The 17973-nt window shown below is 46.6% G+C and overlaps 1 protein-coding gene and 1 pseudogene across 2 annotated transcripts in view; one reads left to right on the top strand and one right to left on the bottom strand.

The window, feature by feature from the left end:
• The window catches only part of NTM (neurotrimin), a 346259-nt gene that overhangs the window by 166258 nt on the left and 162028 nt on the right, over positions 1–17973 (bottom strand). For both annotated transcript variants that reach the window (XM_066639222.1, XM_066639223.1), the window contains exon 2: positions 1025–1257. In XM_066639222.1, the coding sequence (XP_066495319.1) occupies positions 1025–1257 (233 nt within the window). The remainder of the gene's footprint in view (positions 1–1024; positions 1258–17973) is intronic.
• LOC136662587 (5S ribosomal RNA) lies at positions 6180–6294 on the top strand (annotated as a pseudogene).

Here is a 17973-nt window from a genome sequence, read left to right as displayed (position 1 = left end):
AAATTAATTTGTCTTTGTTCGCTTAGTTGTTTCCAATCCTTCTTTGGGAATTATTATTTCTCGGTCACATTTTCAAGCATATCTGTCCAAACACAAGGACTTAGAAGCCCACTTCTTTCAGTGAAACCTTGAATTCTCTGAATAGCAATGCATATTATAATGTATTGTGTGATGAAGCTTCTGTAACTGATTGGTTTTGCTGCTATAGCAGCATGGAAAGTTCAGTCGCTCAAGGAACCGGACAGATTTCAGTACAGTTTCCGTGAAGGAAAGAAAAGTTGTCAATTTAGCTCAAAGAAAAATCTCAAACAAAGGGAAGCCAAGATTCAGGCAAGATTTGGGGGCACAAGGAAGCTGAAAACACCAGTAAGCTCAAAGGTAAGATGGCTAATGAGGCTTAAAGAGAGAGGGAACTCAATCAGAAAAGGATGATCAGAAAGTGGGCTCTGAAGAAAGCTCGTAGCACAAATTCAGGAGGCACTATATGGCATGAAGGATGGGAAAGAGAAATAGTTTGTTTATGAGATGAAATGACCAAGATAAGTGAATCAAAGTAGGGAAAGCAGCCTGAAAGTAAGGAACCGAGGAAACCATGGATGGTGAGACAATGTGTTGAAGAAAGCAGGACCAAGGTAAAAGCAGGACTGGGGCAAAACCAGAGGGCAGAAGCAAGCACATGATTTCTTGGCCAGAAGAAGTGGATACTTAAGGAAGAGCTGGGTCCTATGAGTTTGAAAGTCAAGTAGGCACAGGGTTGCTGCTAGATCTAGACTCTTGCAATATTTTTAAGACAAAAGGAGAGCTCTGTTCTAGCCATTGTGTCTTTTGCAGCATCCTGTGCCCTGCCAATTCTAAGGGCCGAAAAGCAGGGCTGAAATTCACAGGTTGACTTGATCTCACCAACAAATTCTTCACCTGCAAGTGTCTAGTTCTAACAGAGCACCTTACAATCTGTGCTCAGCCACACAATGCCCTCCTCCCTTCTACAACAATGACTCGAGAGTTCACCTCCCCGGAGCCTTACCTTGTACGATGAGATGGACCCGGGATGTCTTCGGATGATTGTCTGTCTGCACGGAGCAAGTGTAGGGCCCCTCGTCATACACATCCACATCATTGATTTGGATAGCATAGTGGGTTTTGGTGTTGGCAACAAGCTCCACCCGAGGATCCAAGCACCACTTGTCATTGCCAGCGTAAAGGATGCTGCTGCGGTTCAGCCAGGCTACCCGGGTCACTCGGTTATCCACAATGCACCTGTGTTCAGTAAAGAGAAGGGGCCGTCAGCCAGGCAACTTTTAGGCATTACTTTATTCCATTTCCAACTCTTTTGCTTTTCTTCCTTTTTTTAGCTTTGCTGTAAGCAGCAGTTTCTGAGAGCCAGTGCCTCTGTTCTCCCAGAAGGAAAATGTCAGCACTTTACCTGATTCTAAGGGCTGCACTCCGGGCATCTTGTTCCACCTAAAATTTTAACCTTAACCCTCAGATTCATTTTGGAGGTTTTCCAAAAAAGGAGAATATCAATTATTTCATACTTACACAGTCTCAAGCACTTGTTAAGCTGCCCGCTTGGCACCTGAAACCCATTTTCAAGGAAGACCCCTACCCACCCTGCCCTGGTCATCCCGAAGCCACCATTCCCTTGAAGTCTGCAAGCTCAGTCACTCCGCACGTCCAACGTCAACTTCTTTACAAGTTCTCACACCTTTCCCTGGGCTTCCTTGTTCATTTTCCTTGGCAAATTAAGGGCCCAAATCCTACCCAACTTTCCAGCACCCATGCAGTGGCAATACAACCCCAAAGTAAGGAAACAAATGTTCTCTTTTCCTGAGGGACAGTCCATGACAGTCCATGACTGTCCCCTCGCTACAGAATGCAGCTCATGTCTCATTGACACAGCTGCACCAGCCCTGGAAAGTTGGTTAGGATTGTGCGCTGGGCCAGGCTTGCATAACTTTGCCACATCAAGCTGACTGTATACCCACTCATGGAAGCCTGCCATTCACACACGGTGGCCAACCAGAGACTTGGTAATTTTTACTGCCTGTCCAAATGGGGTTGGGGTGTGGGCAGAACAGAGGAAGCTTCCTTCTTCGGAGTCAGGCTATTGGCCTACCTATTTCAGAATGGTCTATACTGACTGGCCACATGACCCTAAGATTTCAGACAGGAAATTTGGTCTGTGGTACATGAAGATGCCAGGGAGAGAATCTGGGATTTGAGCATACAAAGTACATATTTTTCCACTGAGCTACAGGCCCCCAACAGCCCCCGCCCCAATAACTTTCAAAGTGTTGCTTGGCTTCCCTTGAAAATTCTCAGCTGTTTCAACCAGGGAGGAACACTGAAGACATGCCTCTGATTTCACTTTCTGGGGATACTGGTACCAACCATATTTGTATGAGAGGCTTCCCTTTCCTGTTCCAGGTCTCTCACTTGCCCTTGATTCCAAACCTTAAATGGCTCAGTTAAATGTCAGCATCTTAGGCCCAAATCCTAACCAACTTTCCAGCACTGGCATAGCTGTGCCAATGGGATGTATGCTGCATCCTGCAGTTGGCTGGCAGTCACAGAGGCCTCTTCAAGGCAAGGGAATGTTTGTTCCCTTATCTTGGAGCTGCAATTTCCTTATGTCAGTGCTGGAAAGTGGGTAAGGACTGTGCCCTTATGCTGCCAAAGGCAGCCAAAACCTTCCAGCAACAAAGACGGTGAGACATAGCTAATTTTTTAAAGCATGCTTTGCATTTAACAGCCCTTATAATTCAGTGGACGAGCTAAGTTAAAAGGCCAGTGGCAGGGGTAATGTCCCTGTGTAAAACTCGCTCAGGCTAAAGACACACTGTTTGCATTCTGTTCACAGATTATAACATTCCTCCCCCCCCTTTTTTTTTTACATCAGTGGCGATGCAAACAGATTTGCGAGTTACCAACTGATGGATCGCCGGATATTACATAGATGTCACCAAACACAGTCGAGTTAATGGAGCACACATCAGATTGCAAGTCAATGAACCAAGGCCAGTTCCTCCACATATAAGAGAGGGGCACGGCAACCTTCCCAGGATGCTATAAGACCTGGTTTAATATCAGCACTTAATTATTGCTCAAACTTGCACAGCTTCCACCTCTTCCAGTAGGGCGTGCACAGGAGAACGTCCTGGTCAATCACGTGTCATGATCATGATTTCTTTTTCTTTGCAAAACTCAGGTGCCATCAAAGTTTTTTAGGACCTAGCTTTAAAAGAGGAAGGCTGCAATCCTAACCACACTTTCCTGAGAGTAAGCCCCATTGAACAAAGAGGGCTTACGTCTGAGTAGACCAGGTTAGGATTGTGCCCGAAGAGTCCATTGCACCTCATGGTTTGTTCTCCCTGTCCCTTAAATCAGTGCTTTCAGAAGTTCCCTGGTTTGTGACACTCCCCTGTGCTGCCTGTGCAGCCTGTGGTCCCCAGAAATAACTGCTGATGATGTCATTACAGTTACTTTCAGCTTTGAAGACCACAAACTGTAGTGATATAACATGATAAATAGCAATGAAAGGCTCAGAGTGGGCTTTTATAAGTGCACAAAAACCACATGCAGGAGCTCAGCCCACTGAGCTAAACCTCCTATTCTTATTTGTAGCATTGTGTTGTGGGGTTGCTGCCAGCCGGTAGGCATCTTGTGACACCCCTACACACCCCTTCCATGTCACCCCTGGGAGCTGTGCCTCACAGATTGGGGACCTCTGCATTAAATGATTTTTTTTCTCCTATTCTAAGTATTATTTCACTGAACGGAGCTAGATAGACTACCATAGCTTCTGATTTAAGAGCTTGTCCTTCAAAAGGAATTGGGGCAGGGCTATTCCATTGGCTGTTGGGCACCTAGCTTTGTGCACCCTGTCATTTTGCACCCCCTCAAGGTGTGGTACCTGGGGCAATGTACCCCGCATCCCCCCCTTAACTACATCACTGCTGCCCTTCATGGAACCCAAACTTACAAGAACATGAAAAAAGGCCCTGCTGAATCAGACCAAAGCTCCGTCTAGTCCTGGTTCCTGCTTCCTACCATGGCTCACCAGCTGCCTCTGGGAAGCCCACAAGCTAGATAAAAAAAGTCATACAGTATTTCTCTCTCGCCACTGTTCCTGGCAATCAGGATTCAGATGTGGCCAGTCCACTTGGCCTCACAGAAGGCAGCCAACAGATTTGCGGGACACCACCTTGTGCATTTGGCTGTTTTTAGGGGCATCACTGGAGACGGAGAGCCAGAGGTTACTAGAAGTTTCTGCCAAGCATCAGGAGGAGCTGCCAAAGAGGAGCATTTCTTTCTTATGCCTGTGACTGGAATTTAAGAAAATCTGCTCCGCGTTCTCCTTGCCATTCCATTCCCTCACGCCTGACCTCTGTGAAATGCACTGGCCTGAGGACCCGTGGACAATAATGGAGCCAGACAGTGTGTAATCCAAGCATTCCCTCCATCAAATGGGCATTTAAGTGCTTTTGAAAAGCAACGGGGCTCAGGCAACGCATGAGGATACAGTGAAATAAGTGTTTTCACCCTTCACAGCTCCTGGTCACACAATCTCTACTTATCGCATGGACACACTCCTCAAGTCCCCAAGATACACAGGGCTAAAGAGTTAGATGCCCTTGCCCTTCTGCCTGCCCTCTCTTCTGAAAGCTCCAGAGGCAAGCACAAGCACAATAACTTTTTTTCCTTTAGCTATCCTCAGAAGCACAATGGCTAAGGGGATAGTTACAAGCCTCATCAGTGCTTGATTTCTAACAAAGCTGAAATCAGAGTGAGAAATTTGGCAGGCCTTCTCCCTGGTCTATAGAGACTCTCTGGAGCTGGTCATTTAATTTGGACAGAAATGCACTTTGCAGTTGCTCAGAAATACTGTTATCTATACAAGCGTCTCTGGGGCCAGCCCACGACCTCCAGGCACCTAAGGTTGCATGCCAAATGCTGACACCTCCTTACCTGGTGATGTGCCACCTTCTGCTTTTCCCACTCCTCCAACTGGAAAAGGAAGAGGGTGATTGAACAGAAGAGGAAGTCTGGAGGACAGGAGAGTGTTGGGCTAGACTGTCTCACTTAGATGATAGAGTCTGAGTGCTCTAGCACACCACTCTCCTCTGCGCCACAGTTCCTCTTCTCCCTGTTCTTCCTTTCCAATCCAGGGAGTGAAAAGAAAGAGCAGCCATGCGGACAACTGGACAGATAGAAAAAAAGGCGCCCCTCTCAATCTGCTGTTTGAGGCAACTGCTTCAAGAATAGGCGAACCTTCGTGTCTCAGGCTTCAGCTGTTGTCCCACCAAACATGCTGGCACTCAGTTTCTAATGAGTCCAGGTACAAAAATGTAAGATGATCCTTGCTAGATTTGACCAGACACCCACCTAGTCCAGCATCTTACTGATCACCAAGAGGGAAGCCCCTGATGCTTGCCCTTCATTGAAGTTGCCGTCATGCTCCAGTTCTCACAACTAGCCAAGGAGATCTGGATGGGTGCTTGAGACGGTAGCAATTAAAAAGACAGGCAGGAAATACAGAATTCCACCCCCCCCCCCAATATCCTGTGACTTGCCCTTCTGCTGACCACTGTGCCATACCACCAAATCTTGGAACTTTTCCTTGCACTTCCCAAACTGCTAGCAGAGAGTCCACTGATTGCTGGGGGGGGGGGGATGACAACGGACAGACCAGGGCATGTCTCCTTTGCCTCTATCTAGCTATGCTTTAGCTTTCGCTCACCCTGCAGGCTAAAATCCTGCCTTTGCTTACATGCAAATCCCATTTCTCCAACAGGGCTTAACTACGCCTTAAGCGGGTGCAGAACTGTGGCCTCCCTTAACCACTTTATGTGAGGAAAAAGCTTTCGGGGAGATCCTTTGGCACTGCTTCTGTTATTTTCCCTTAAGGCATTGCCTCTTGATCCTCACCTTCCCTGACAGGATGAGCTCAGAGTTCCTCGTCTCTGGATTCACCTTTCAATCTCTGAGACCCAGCTAGCGTTGACGGCCTCTGCAGCACGAGAGACCATGGCGGCAAGCTTAGCATTGGCCCTCGTTACACCGAATTCGAGCAATTCAAAGCCCTTTGCTCACCCACATACGCAGGGTGAGAGAGGAGCAATCACAGCAAGCAGTTTGAGATGCAACACAAGTGCTGTGAGTGGAACCCCCTTTCTCTCGTCTTCCTGTTACCCTGCACATGCCTGATCTCGTCTGATCTCGGAAGCTAAGCAGGGTCAGGCCTGGTTAGTACTTGGATGGGAGACCGCCTGGGAATACCAGGTACTGTAGGCTTATATCATAGTCTTTCGAGACTGAAGGTTGCCAACCATGACCTCCCTCATCCATGTAATGTAACCTGTGGCAAGTTGGGCAACTCCACACGAGAAATCCTGGCACACCGCTTATTCCTGTCATTCTCCTTTGAAAGGGGAGGATCATAGAAATTAGGCGGCTGCATGACACACATACCAGACTCCCTTGTGTGCATCGTGGAGGGAAAAGGCCTGCTTGTGAGCCTTTCCCTGCCTGTAAGTCACAGCCATCCTGAACCACATAAAGCCCATAGTCTACATACTCATGTAGCAGTGAGAGAGGGCCTCACGGGGTGGACTATTCTGCAGATCTGACCAGACATACACAACGACAGCCCGATACAGTTCGAAATTGTTCAACATCATTCAGCCAGGACCAGCCCATGCATGAGGCCAACTGAAGCCAGGGCTGACCCATCCATGAGGCCAATTGAACCAATTGCCTCAGGCGGCAGATTAGAGAGAGGCACCCATCTCTGTCTGTCAGTCTCTACTGCTTCTCCTCCTTCTCTTTTCACTCCCTGAACTGGAAAAGAAATGGGAAAATGATGATTATCTCTGTAATCCTTAGAACAAGCCTCGTAGAATGGGCTGGTATTATTAATCCCATGCTGTAGGATGGGAAGACAGAAGCTAAGAGTGTTCTGACTCCCCAGGTAAGAACATAAGAACAGCCCCACTGGATCAGGCCAAAGGCCCATCTAGTCCAGCTTCCTGTATCTCACAGCGGCCCACCAAATGCCCCAGGGAGCACACCAGATAACAAAAAGACCTGCAAGGCTTCCTGGGAATTGTAGTTAAGAACATAAGAACAGCCCCACTGGATCAGACCATAGGCCTATCTAGTCCAGCTTCCTGTATCTCACAGCAGCCCACCAAATGCCCCAGGGAGCACACCAGATAACAAGAGACCTCATCCTGGTGCCCTCCCTTCCACTGGCATTCTGACATAGCCCACTTCTAAAATCAGGAGGTTGCACATACGCATCATGGCTTGTACCCCGTAATGGATTTTTCCTCTAGAAACTTGTCCAATCCCTTTTAAAGGCGTCCAGGCCAGATGCTGTCACCATATCCTGTGGTAAGGAGTTCCACAGGCCAACCACATGCTGAGTAAAGAAATGTTTTCTTTTGTCTGCCCTAACTCTCCCAACACTCAATTTTAGTGGATGTCCCCTGGTTCTGGTGTTAGGTGAGAGTGTAAAGAGCATCTCTCTATCCACTTTATCCTTCCCATGCATAATTTTGCATGTCTCAATCATGTCCCCCCATAGGCGTCTCTTTTCTAGGCTGAAGAGGCCCAAACGCTGTAGCCTTTCCTCATAAGGAAAGTGCCCCAGCCCCGTAATCATCTTAGTCACTCTCTTTTGCACCTTTTCCATTTCCACTATGTCTTTTTTGAGATGTGGTGACCAGAACTGGACACAATACTCCAGGTGTGGCCTTACCATCGATTTGTACAACGGCATTATAATATTAGCCGTTTTGTTCTCAATACCTTTTCTAAGGTAAGCTTTTCTAAAGCTAAAGGTAGCTTTACTAAGTTGAGTTCAAGCTGCAATGTTGAGTTCAAGCTGCAATGTTCCAAGGGCCTTTTCCGCCACATGAATTTCCTAACCTGCACACAATCAGGATAGAGGAAGGAGAGGTGGGGGGGGGGGAATGCAGAAATAGGAAGAGTGGGCTATTTAATGATCAAAGTGTAAGAAATGTTATCTCCTGGTGTGATGTTGCCTCTTATGCAAATCACCTGCATTCCAGCAGGTCTGGCTTGGGGAATGTGGATTGTTTCAACCCAGCAGGACACAGAAGAAATGAATAATATTAATCAGACCTGGAAAAGAGTGGAGCAAAATTAGCCACCTGATTGCTGCTCTCATTGCAGTTCAAGGGAGGGTCAAAATCTACTGGGAAAACTGGGCCAATTTCTTCTTTGTCAAATAAGGAAGATATTGCCCCAGCAAGTTCAGGAGATATTAGCCCAACAGGCAAACCAGACAGGTCCTCCTGTGTTGACATCCCACCCCGGTTCCTGTCATATAACTCAGGACCTGTTGTGTACACCAGTACTACTGCTTGGGGAATTGTGCCTGTCTTTGCAATGATACATAACTTCACAATTGAAAATTGTACACAATTGTACACTGAGCTACATAGTGGCTATTGAGTGATTCCTGATTGCCTTATGATCCTCTTACAGATCAGAGCAGTTACTTCTTGGGATGCTATAAATATCCAGAATTTTCAGTTCCCAGAGTTAAAAAAATGAAAAGAAAAAACCGAAGTATTTCTTATATTTGCTTAAAGCACAGATGGATACCTCAATCAGTCTGCAGACCTGAGATTCACCTGAAAACAAAAACAGCAGATACTGGATGGACAAGGTGATGTGCAATTAAGCCAGTTGCGACAACAAGATGCACAAATCACAGAAAAACTGCCTTTGCCAATATGTGCCAACTGCTTGGGAAAACATTTGAAGATTTCTGGAAAGGAAAGGGAAAGGTTTGCACACCCAGAGACGTTGAATGGGGAACTGACGCCTTAGCAAACAGCAATTTAAGGGACCACCAGACTGACAGCAATACTTGGATCACAGTCCCCAAGTCTGGCAGAGATCGTACTTAAAATGAGCCACTCGGACAAGTTTTGACTTTGGTCAAGTCACTGTGGCAGCCTGCCATGGGTAACCGTAGCTTGGAGAAACTGAAATGGCCCATGGGCAAGGGGAGAAATGGAGTCACCTTACAGGACGGAAGTGATCTCGATTTTGCCCTTCACGTGCCCCTTGTCAGAAAGCTCCTGGGATCCTCAGCACGGCTCCCTCCCTCTCCCCTCCAGTTCTTAGATACCTCAGCACTCCCCCTTGTCCTTGCTGCGGACACAAAAATTTAGATGAAGCTGTAAAAACTGACAGCTCCGCCTGGCAGAGGCACAGAGTTCTCAAGCTGATACCTACATGATATACAGTGCTAACCCTCAGGAGTTGGTAACTGCTTCAACATATATACAAAATGAAATGCACAAGGGGGGAAAAAGGAAGGACATGAAAAACAGCAACGGAGCCTGCAATCGTACACACACTATCATGGGAGGAAATCCCACACAATGGGAGTTATTTCCAAGTTGATATGAATTGTTTTAATAGCAACATTCATTTTCTTCCTGGGAAGTGAACAGAGGAATGAGCCAACATCAGGTTCAGGATACACTAATAGATGGAAAGTCACCCACTCCACCCTTTTGGTACCTGATGAGCTCCTAAGTTGCCTTTCTGCTTTGGATTCATTTGCAAATCATGTGTAAAACAGAGATGGGTGATGCTGTCACCAATGAAGCCACAACAGGCCTGGGTATGGGATGTCAGGAACGCCCCTTCCTTGTGCTCATCTTCCACAGATAGCACATACACGCATGCGTGCGAGCATGTAAGTGTGTGTCACGCCGCATTAGGAATCTAATTCCAGGCAGTTTCTTGACAGGCTATGAAATTGGAGAGTTTCTGAGCAGTGGGAGATTAAGTCCTTTCAAAAGAAGCTCCAGCTAAGGAGCTCATGTTCTAAATCTTGATGGATGAGTCATGGGAATTGGGGGGGGGCTCAGTCTGAAGGGGAGGGGGAGCACGAGATGGCAGAGGCAAGGCAGGCAGGCTCTGGGTAGCAGGACCGGGAGTGACTTGGAAGAAGGGAGAAACCGCTATCAGCAAGTGACTGCAGTCTCTGTGTGCTCTTTGAAGGCCTCCATGATGGCTGTCCAACACCCAGAGTTCAATAGTGGAGCTAGTGGAGCAAGGGGTCCAGCTGGAACCACAATCCCCAACCACTAGGAATGGCTACCAAGTAAGAGCCGCTCCTGCTGAATGGGTCTTCCATTACAGTACCTTGGACACTTCACATTGCTTTTAACTGGGCTTACCGTACACTCCACATAAAGCAGATTTCAACTCAACATTCGGATTGATGATGGAGACTGGCCCCGCCGTGAGGTTGAACCCATCACATCAGGCAGCAAGCGGCCACCTGTTTGCCACCTTCCAATGAGCCTGCAGGTTCACTATCCCTTCTGGTAAAGTAGCTGGGAGTGGAAGTCACTGCAAGCCCTCTCTCCCCTGGCCATGTTAAAAGAAGCAGCAGCAGAGCTGCACATTCAGCAGGGATACAACAAAGCCCCAATGAAGATGGTGAGATGTGTGCTGGAATGCATTGGCTGCAAGGGATGGGGCAGGGGGGAATCATCTTGGGTTTCCTCTGGCACAGACAAAAAAGAGTTATATAAGTACAACTCAGCCAACTCTACCAGTTTCTGACCAGAATGAGCTCTGACCTGGACAGAGTTGGATGGTAGATCCTCAAGCTCTGGTTTGGAGGTAGGAAGCAGTCATTCCAATGAATTTAAAACAAATTGATAGAAGACATGCCAAAAGGCCACCAGGTATACAGCCCTCTTTCCAAGAGTGGCCGTGCAGGTGCTTTCTGAAAGGTCACCAGCAGGGCATGAAGATAATAGGTATATTGTATATTGTGTCCTGCAGCCACTGGTATTCAATGGTATATTGCCTCTCAACACAGAGGCCCCACCATGACTTATCAGCCTTTGAACAGATTTCTCCTCCTCCATTATTGCGTCAAACCCATTTTAAACCATCTAAACTTGTCATCACTGTATGCTGTGGCAGAAAATTCCATAAATGAATGATCATGGAACAGCTCTTAGTGTGTACAAACACAGTATGCACTTAAAAAGAGAGAGAGAGAGAGAGAGAGAGAGAGAGAGAGAGAGACAGACAGACAGACAGACAGACAGACAGAATGGTGTAGTGCAGGAGTTCCCGGTGCCCTGGAGTAATCACGATGCCCTGGAGTGTCACAAGGCACTCACTGCAGTATCATGGGATTGTTGCCACCCGGCAGCGAGATTGTGATGCGACCCTGCAGGCAATGGCAGGAGGCTTGGTGCATTGGGCAGAGCTGCTGTGTAGAATTGTTGTGCACTTGAAAAGGCCTCCCACCTGCTCTGAGCCTCTTACAGTTACTTATGGTTCCCTTTTGCAGTCTCCAAACCTAGAAGTAACTGGCGATGATATCATCACTGGTTACTCCCAGGAGCCACACAATGCATTTGCATTGCACTGGGCATCAGGGGATGCCAAAGATTGGGAAGCACTGGTGTAGTGGCTCAGGAGTTGGACTTAGACCTGGAAGATCCAAGTTCAAATCGCTGCTCGGCCATGGGGACAAAAAGAGGGGAGTTGAAGAAAGCTGGTATAAAAATGTGAATAAATATCCTCACCCCTCAATTGCTATTTCTTTCTTGTCCTTAAATTAGTCATATGGATGCTCTCACCAAATCAGAATATTATAACACTATAACTTCAAGCTGCTCTGCTCTCCTCGGACTTGCGCCACTTCCTCGGTGGCGCAGGTCCGAGGAAACCCATAGGGGCGTGCAGCCCTTACCCACGGGTAAGGGGAAGAGCTTCCCCTTGCCCGTGGCTGAGCTGCTGCTTGCTGCAATCCCGAACTGGATGTAGTCCAAGCCTCCTGGCTTGCCTGCTCCAGCGCGGGTTAGGATTGCGCCCTCCGTTGGCAATCTGTTGGCAATCATAACTGAGAAACAAGTGAGGGCAGTGGAGAACGAGGGCAATACAAATGAAGTGTGCGTGCTTGTTGTGCATGTGTGTGTTTTCCACAAGGAACACTGGATAAATAAGATCACTGAATAGTGGGAGTGGGTTACAGCACTGATAAAAAATGTTCATATAAAACTGTAAGCAGTTTAGTTATGCTCTAATTCCAAAGAAAAGATCCACCGAAATCCTCACACCGTGGTCAGGTACAAGGATTATTTCACAGTGTTCGAAAGGACTAATTTCACTCATCTATCTTACATTACACATTCCTGCTATATACACTAGCACCCACCAGCGCAACCTCTGATTTGTCAAGGCTGCTGAAAATTAAAGCCCTTGTTTCATTCTTCTCAGCAGAATGGTCCTTCATGTTGCGTTGTCAGCCGCCAATGTTTCAATGAGCGCTAAACACTCTCCATTATGAGCCCTGCCCCCTAAATAAATTCCATTTTGGCTTCATGCAGTTGACACTAATGGCTGCAAATAAAGTCAACCTATCTTTCTCAACACAGGTGGAAAAAAAAAGTAATGCATTTAACTAGGTGCAAAGCTTCATAGCTGCCATGATCAACAGCTACTACCTCCTGATTGGGAAGAAGTGAGGCACTCAACTTATTACGGAAGGCAAAATCATCACCACAAGTGGAGGGTTTTATTTCTTTGTGCCTAAGTAGATTTGCAAAGAACCAAGCCGGCAAAAGATGCTGCAAGGGTCAGGTTGGAGAAAAAAAATCTGAAGCTGTGGAACAGAAGGCGGAAGGGAAGAGCAAAGGATGTTATCAGTCAGGGTGAGGACGAACCCTGGCCTTGCTGCAAAAGCTAAGGACCAGATGAGGCCTTCTCCAAGGAAGTGACTACGGTGGACCCAATCCTATCCAACTTTCCAGCACTGATGCCAAAGGGGTGTGCACTGCATCCTGTGGTGGGGGAAGTCACGGATGCATCCTCAGGGATGCTCCAAAGGGCTGCATCAGTGCTGGAAAGCTGGGTAGGATCGGGCCCTGTGATGATGTAGCAATGACACAGAGTCTTGGAGAACAGAGTCATCCAGATGTCGAGTGGAAGAGGACACAACCAATTAATGCAACCTTGAAAATTGCAGGCCACAACATAATTTATTTGCTTGACTGCACGCACCTGGCTGTTTTAACAATTTGTAGCATAACAGGGAGAAATAGAACCAGCTTAGAATGCTTCTGAAGTTCTCCTCAGCTGAACTTCTCCCAGCTCCAAATTACCTGGTCTAATTTCCAAACTGGGGCAGTGAGAATTTGCCTTCATTCCATTTTGCATTTCCTGATTTGGTACAGACCGTGTTGCCTGCACAATTGCCTGCAGTGTACAGCTTATCCGTGTCTTCCCTTCCTACATGACTAATGCACATGTGCACATTGATTCAAAAAAAACTGCAAAGAAGTGTCTTTGGTATGGTGATATACAAGGTTCTAACAAAATTCTTTCCAGGTAGTGTTTTGCCAATGTTCAGGAGGGCATGCATGCATCAGTAACACACCACCAAAATAAAAAGAAAAAAAAAATGATCCTGACATAGCCATATATGTGAGCACACCAAAAGTGCAATTTTGCAGAGTTTTATCTGCCAATGAGCATCCCACGTTAGCATCCTTCAGTCTCGGAAGACTATGGTATCGCGATCTGAATGGTGGTTCTGGAACAGAGTGTCCTCTCCAGTGTGCGAAGCCTGGGTAAAGTAGGTATGGAGGATAGACTGTTACCCATGCAGCAAATCCCCCTCTCCACGTCGCTGAAATGGTCCAATGGAAAGGCAGAAGCCAATACGGTTGGTTCCAGCGGCATCGCAGGAATTGGCAGAACGTGACTGTGTTCAGCCACGAACTGCCTCAGGGACTCCGGCTCCAGATTTTGCCTCGAGGTTGACTCCTGAAGCCTTTTCCATAACTGGATGTAGCCACAAGGCAGGGGAGGTTTGGGATCAGAGTTTTCCTTCTCTCAGAGAGAGATCAGGTCTGCGAAGGGGACTAGGATTCAGACCTGATCCACTCTTCCTTTGTCCCCATCACTGTCCTTTTCAACACTCCCCCGCCCCTGGCCACCACCGTGTTCTGTCCTTTCCTGCTCCCCTTCCACACTCCCCCTACTGTGTCCTGCCTCCCCTGCTATTCTACCTGCCTCCGTGGGTGGCAGGCAAACCTCCAGCATGCAGGGGAAGGCTCCAGCCTTCAGCACATGAATTAATGCAATGTCAGAGCACTTTTTACAACTGATGTACTGCAGCCACCACCAGTGGAACACAAGCTCTTAATAGACATTTATAGAATTGCACTGTTAGACTAAACCGAAAACATCCTCAGTAGTACAAGCCATATAGCAGCCGAAACTGCTCTTTATCCAGATCTTCAGAAAGAGTACCAATCTTTTCACAATAAGGAGATGGGCAAAATCTTAGTTCATCACTGAGTAAAAATGAATACTCATGACCACCTGAGTCTTCCACACCTTCACTTACTTCCTCCATTGTTCGATTGAAATAAATGGATTAAAAAGTGAAGTCAGATTCATGACCACGGCACTCTCTGGAGACAGCAGGAAAACATCCCCAGTAGCTCAGCTTACAAAGGTACTTTCATTGCCCAGGGAGCTGCGTTCAATTTACATGCTCCATTATGTCTTATCATACATGCAGCTGGAACTAGTCAACACATGCACAGTGGGAGAACATTAGCATAAAGTGCGCAAACAAAGGGAGTTATTATAGAAACCAATGGGGGCTGCATTAATGCCAATCTCTGGCATCCAGGAGAGCCAAGGGATGTAGGGAGTTGAGATACAGCAAAGAGATCAGGTAGCAGATGGCTGTGTGCCAGGGACAGCCATTCCCGAAAGTCTCTCCTGTTTGATTTCCAGTCCCATGACATCTGCCTGGGCATGTCCCATTAGCACTGATAATATTTATCCTTTGTGTTGGTACACCTGAGCCTCTCCCCAGCCAATGCTGATAGGTTTCTCCTTCTCTTTTGCCTTGCATCCAAATATTTGCAAGCAGCAGCTAATTTAATCTCACCTTGACCCTGCTGCAGGGATGACGCTTACCTGAGATACGGGAAAGGGTTGTTCTGGACTTCTAAACATTATGGTTTCAACTACAGTTACTACCACATTTCTGCCTCAAAAGTAATTTTGAAGGAAATCTGGAGGTTCTTACTGGGGGCAGGGGGAACCTCCAAGGAACTCCGAACAAAGCAAAGTAGTGTTTTCAACGTTAGAGAGAGCCAGGATGCTGTAGTGGTTTGGGAGTTGGATTTAGGCCTGGAAGATCCAGGTTCAAATACCCACTCAGTCATGAAGCGTCCTGGGTAACTTGGGCTGGTCACTCTCTCTCAATCTCACCTACCTCACAAGTTTGTTGTGAGGACAAAAAAGGAGGTAATAAACCACATATATCACCTTGAGCTTTTGGAGGAAGGATGGCATGAAAATGTGATGAGGGGAAATGACAATACAGGTGTGCGCCACTTAATGATGGGGATACGTTCTCTTATCCCTGTTGTTATGAGATTAGGTCACTAAGTGGACATTCAGTCCAATCTATTGCCTTTATTGTGTAAACAGACACTCCCTGCACAGCCTGTACTAGCTGGGATACAAATAAAGTTTATTATTATTAAAGTTTATTAAACAGACACTCTGCTGCAGGCGACGGGAGAGGTGATTGCCTCATTAAGAGCATCTTTATTGTGCTTTGACCACAGTCATATATGTGGTCTGTCATTAAGCGAGCAGTTGTTAAGCAGCGCACTCCTGTATTTATGGGGTGGCACTGCATATTCCCACCCAAATCCACAGAAAATATTAATTTGTTACTCAATATGTGCTGAGGACATCCCAACTTCTCTTTTAAAGTGACACTTCAGGGCAAACTAGGTACTGTATATGTGAACACAGCAATCCTATTCCTCCAACAAAACTTCACTCACTAGACTGGAACACTACTGACTTCCCTCGAAATGCCTCAGATGTATCGCACAAGAAAGAATTCCACCAACAGGACAGCCTTATATATGTTCACCCAGACGCTGAATTCACTAATGAGTATTTCTTAGCACTGAAGGCTAATTTGCACTCAAGATACATAAATGCGAACATCGACAGCAAGTTTAGAGAGAGGGTTGGTCAATCAAGAAAAGGAGAGCTTTCAAGCTTGCACGTCCGTGGGACTTTGCAGGGCTGTCGTAGTCCAGTCACCCCATGTTGAAACATTCGTGCGAACAAAGGGTGACGCCAAAGAAAGGCAGAAAAAGCCTTCTGCCTTCTGACTCCCCTCCCTTTCTCCCCTCAAAGACATCATCCTTAAAATATATTTTATTTCACAGCTGCATTATGGTACCACAAAATCCTGTGAATCCAATTTAAGAACAGATTACCTCCTCACTTACTTCATTTGAAGCAATTACATGTTAATTTTCATTGAAACCAGCCTAATGCATACCAATCTGATGCTGCAATCTTATTTGAATACTTGAGGGAAGGTTCCTTGGGCCTTGGGTTCCCGAGGCTCCTCGTTTAAAGGGCCACTTCACATTTCTCTCCTTCCCTCCCTTCTTTTTTTGGTCTGCTTTCTCTTGTTGTTTATGTTCTTTCCCCCCTTATGTTTCCCAGCATGGGGTTCTGCTCCTTTCCCCCAGCAGTTTTCAACCAGCTGGTGCCACTCAAGAGACTACAAAGACAAACGGGGGGGGGGGGACGACGACACAGAAAAGCTTCCCTAGAAAAAGTTGGTGCAACTCAATTAATTGAGCATGAAGTTGTCACAAATTTGGTGATGGAACTAGCAGAGAGGAAATGAGTTTCGAGATCTCAGCAGTCTGGCCCTGTTTCCACACTGGCTGCAAGAAAACCTTCTTGAAGTCACTTGTTTGTGGTAGATTATTCTGCCATACAACAGAGTGAATTAAGGCAGCCTCTTGTTTCACAGTGACATGGCAATTTAAACGGGGTAAACTGGCAGGGTTGACAAAAGCCTTTCCTAATCTCTGTGGTGTTTCTAGTTTAATAATAAAAAAGTCATTTTACAGCTTTCTGAGAGTGCAACGTGCTTCACATGCATTATCTTCACACTTCCCCTATAAAAATCCTGTACAATTTAGTATTATTATCCCCATATTGCAGCTGGAGAAAACTGAGGCTGGGGGAACGACAACATTGAATTGTCCAAGTTCTAGCTTCCCTTTTCATCATCAAGTCTTCACTCAACACTACCCAGGGTCAGTCTTCACTGAACACTACCAAGAAGGGCTGATCCTTCCCTTATGTTTTTAATTTGCTAATTGAGCAAAACCTTTTGGACCAGCCAGGCACACAACAACAATTTTGAGTCCTGGATCTGGGGACCTTCAATAATCAGTACATCTCTAGGAGTTTACAATCAGCACCACCTGAGATCTGGAAAATGTCCTGTCTGTCTCAGTTTATAAATGCAAGCGATAGGAGTCCACATTTGATGCTGCATGCCAATTAGATTGCCAGATTCCAAGGTGCCCCAAGGCTACTGTGCAGGAGACAGGGAAGTTTATATTACACTGTAACAAAATTAATTTTGGGAGAGAGAGAGAGAGAGAGAGAGATAGAGAGAGATCAGAGGAAGAAATAGTTCTTGGTTAGGCCGGGTACCTGGAGATCTGAAAGAACAACTTCTTCCATTGTTGCTAGCAGGGTGTAGCAGTTAGGGCAGTGATTTTCAACCTTTTTTTTTCATCTTGTGGCACACTGACTAGGCATTAAAATTGTCAAGGCACACCATCAGTTTTTTGACAATTGACAAGGCACACCACACTGACAGCAGGGGCTTGCATCCCTCAGTGGCCCAACTAACAAATAATCCTTCCCCAAACTCCCATGGCATACCTGCAGACCATCCACGGCACACTGGTTATAAACGGCTGAGTTAGGGTGTCGAACTAGGACTGAGAAAAACAAGGTCCAAATCCCTACTCAGCCAGGAAATTCACTTGGGTGAACTTAGGCCAGTCGCCCTTCTCTTGGTTCAACTTG

Source organism: Tiliqua scincoides, chromosome 11 (genome assembly GCF_035046505.1).
Source record: "Tiliqua scincoides isolate rTilSci1 chromosome 11, rTilSci1.hap2, whole genome shotgun sequence".
NCBI lineage: Eukaryota > Metazoa > Chordata > Lepidosauria > Squamata > Scincidae > Tiliqua > Tiliqua scincoides.
This window is presented reverse-complemented; position numbering and strand designations above follow the sequence as displayed.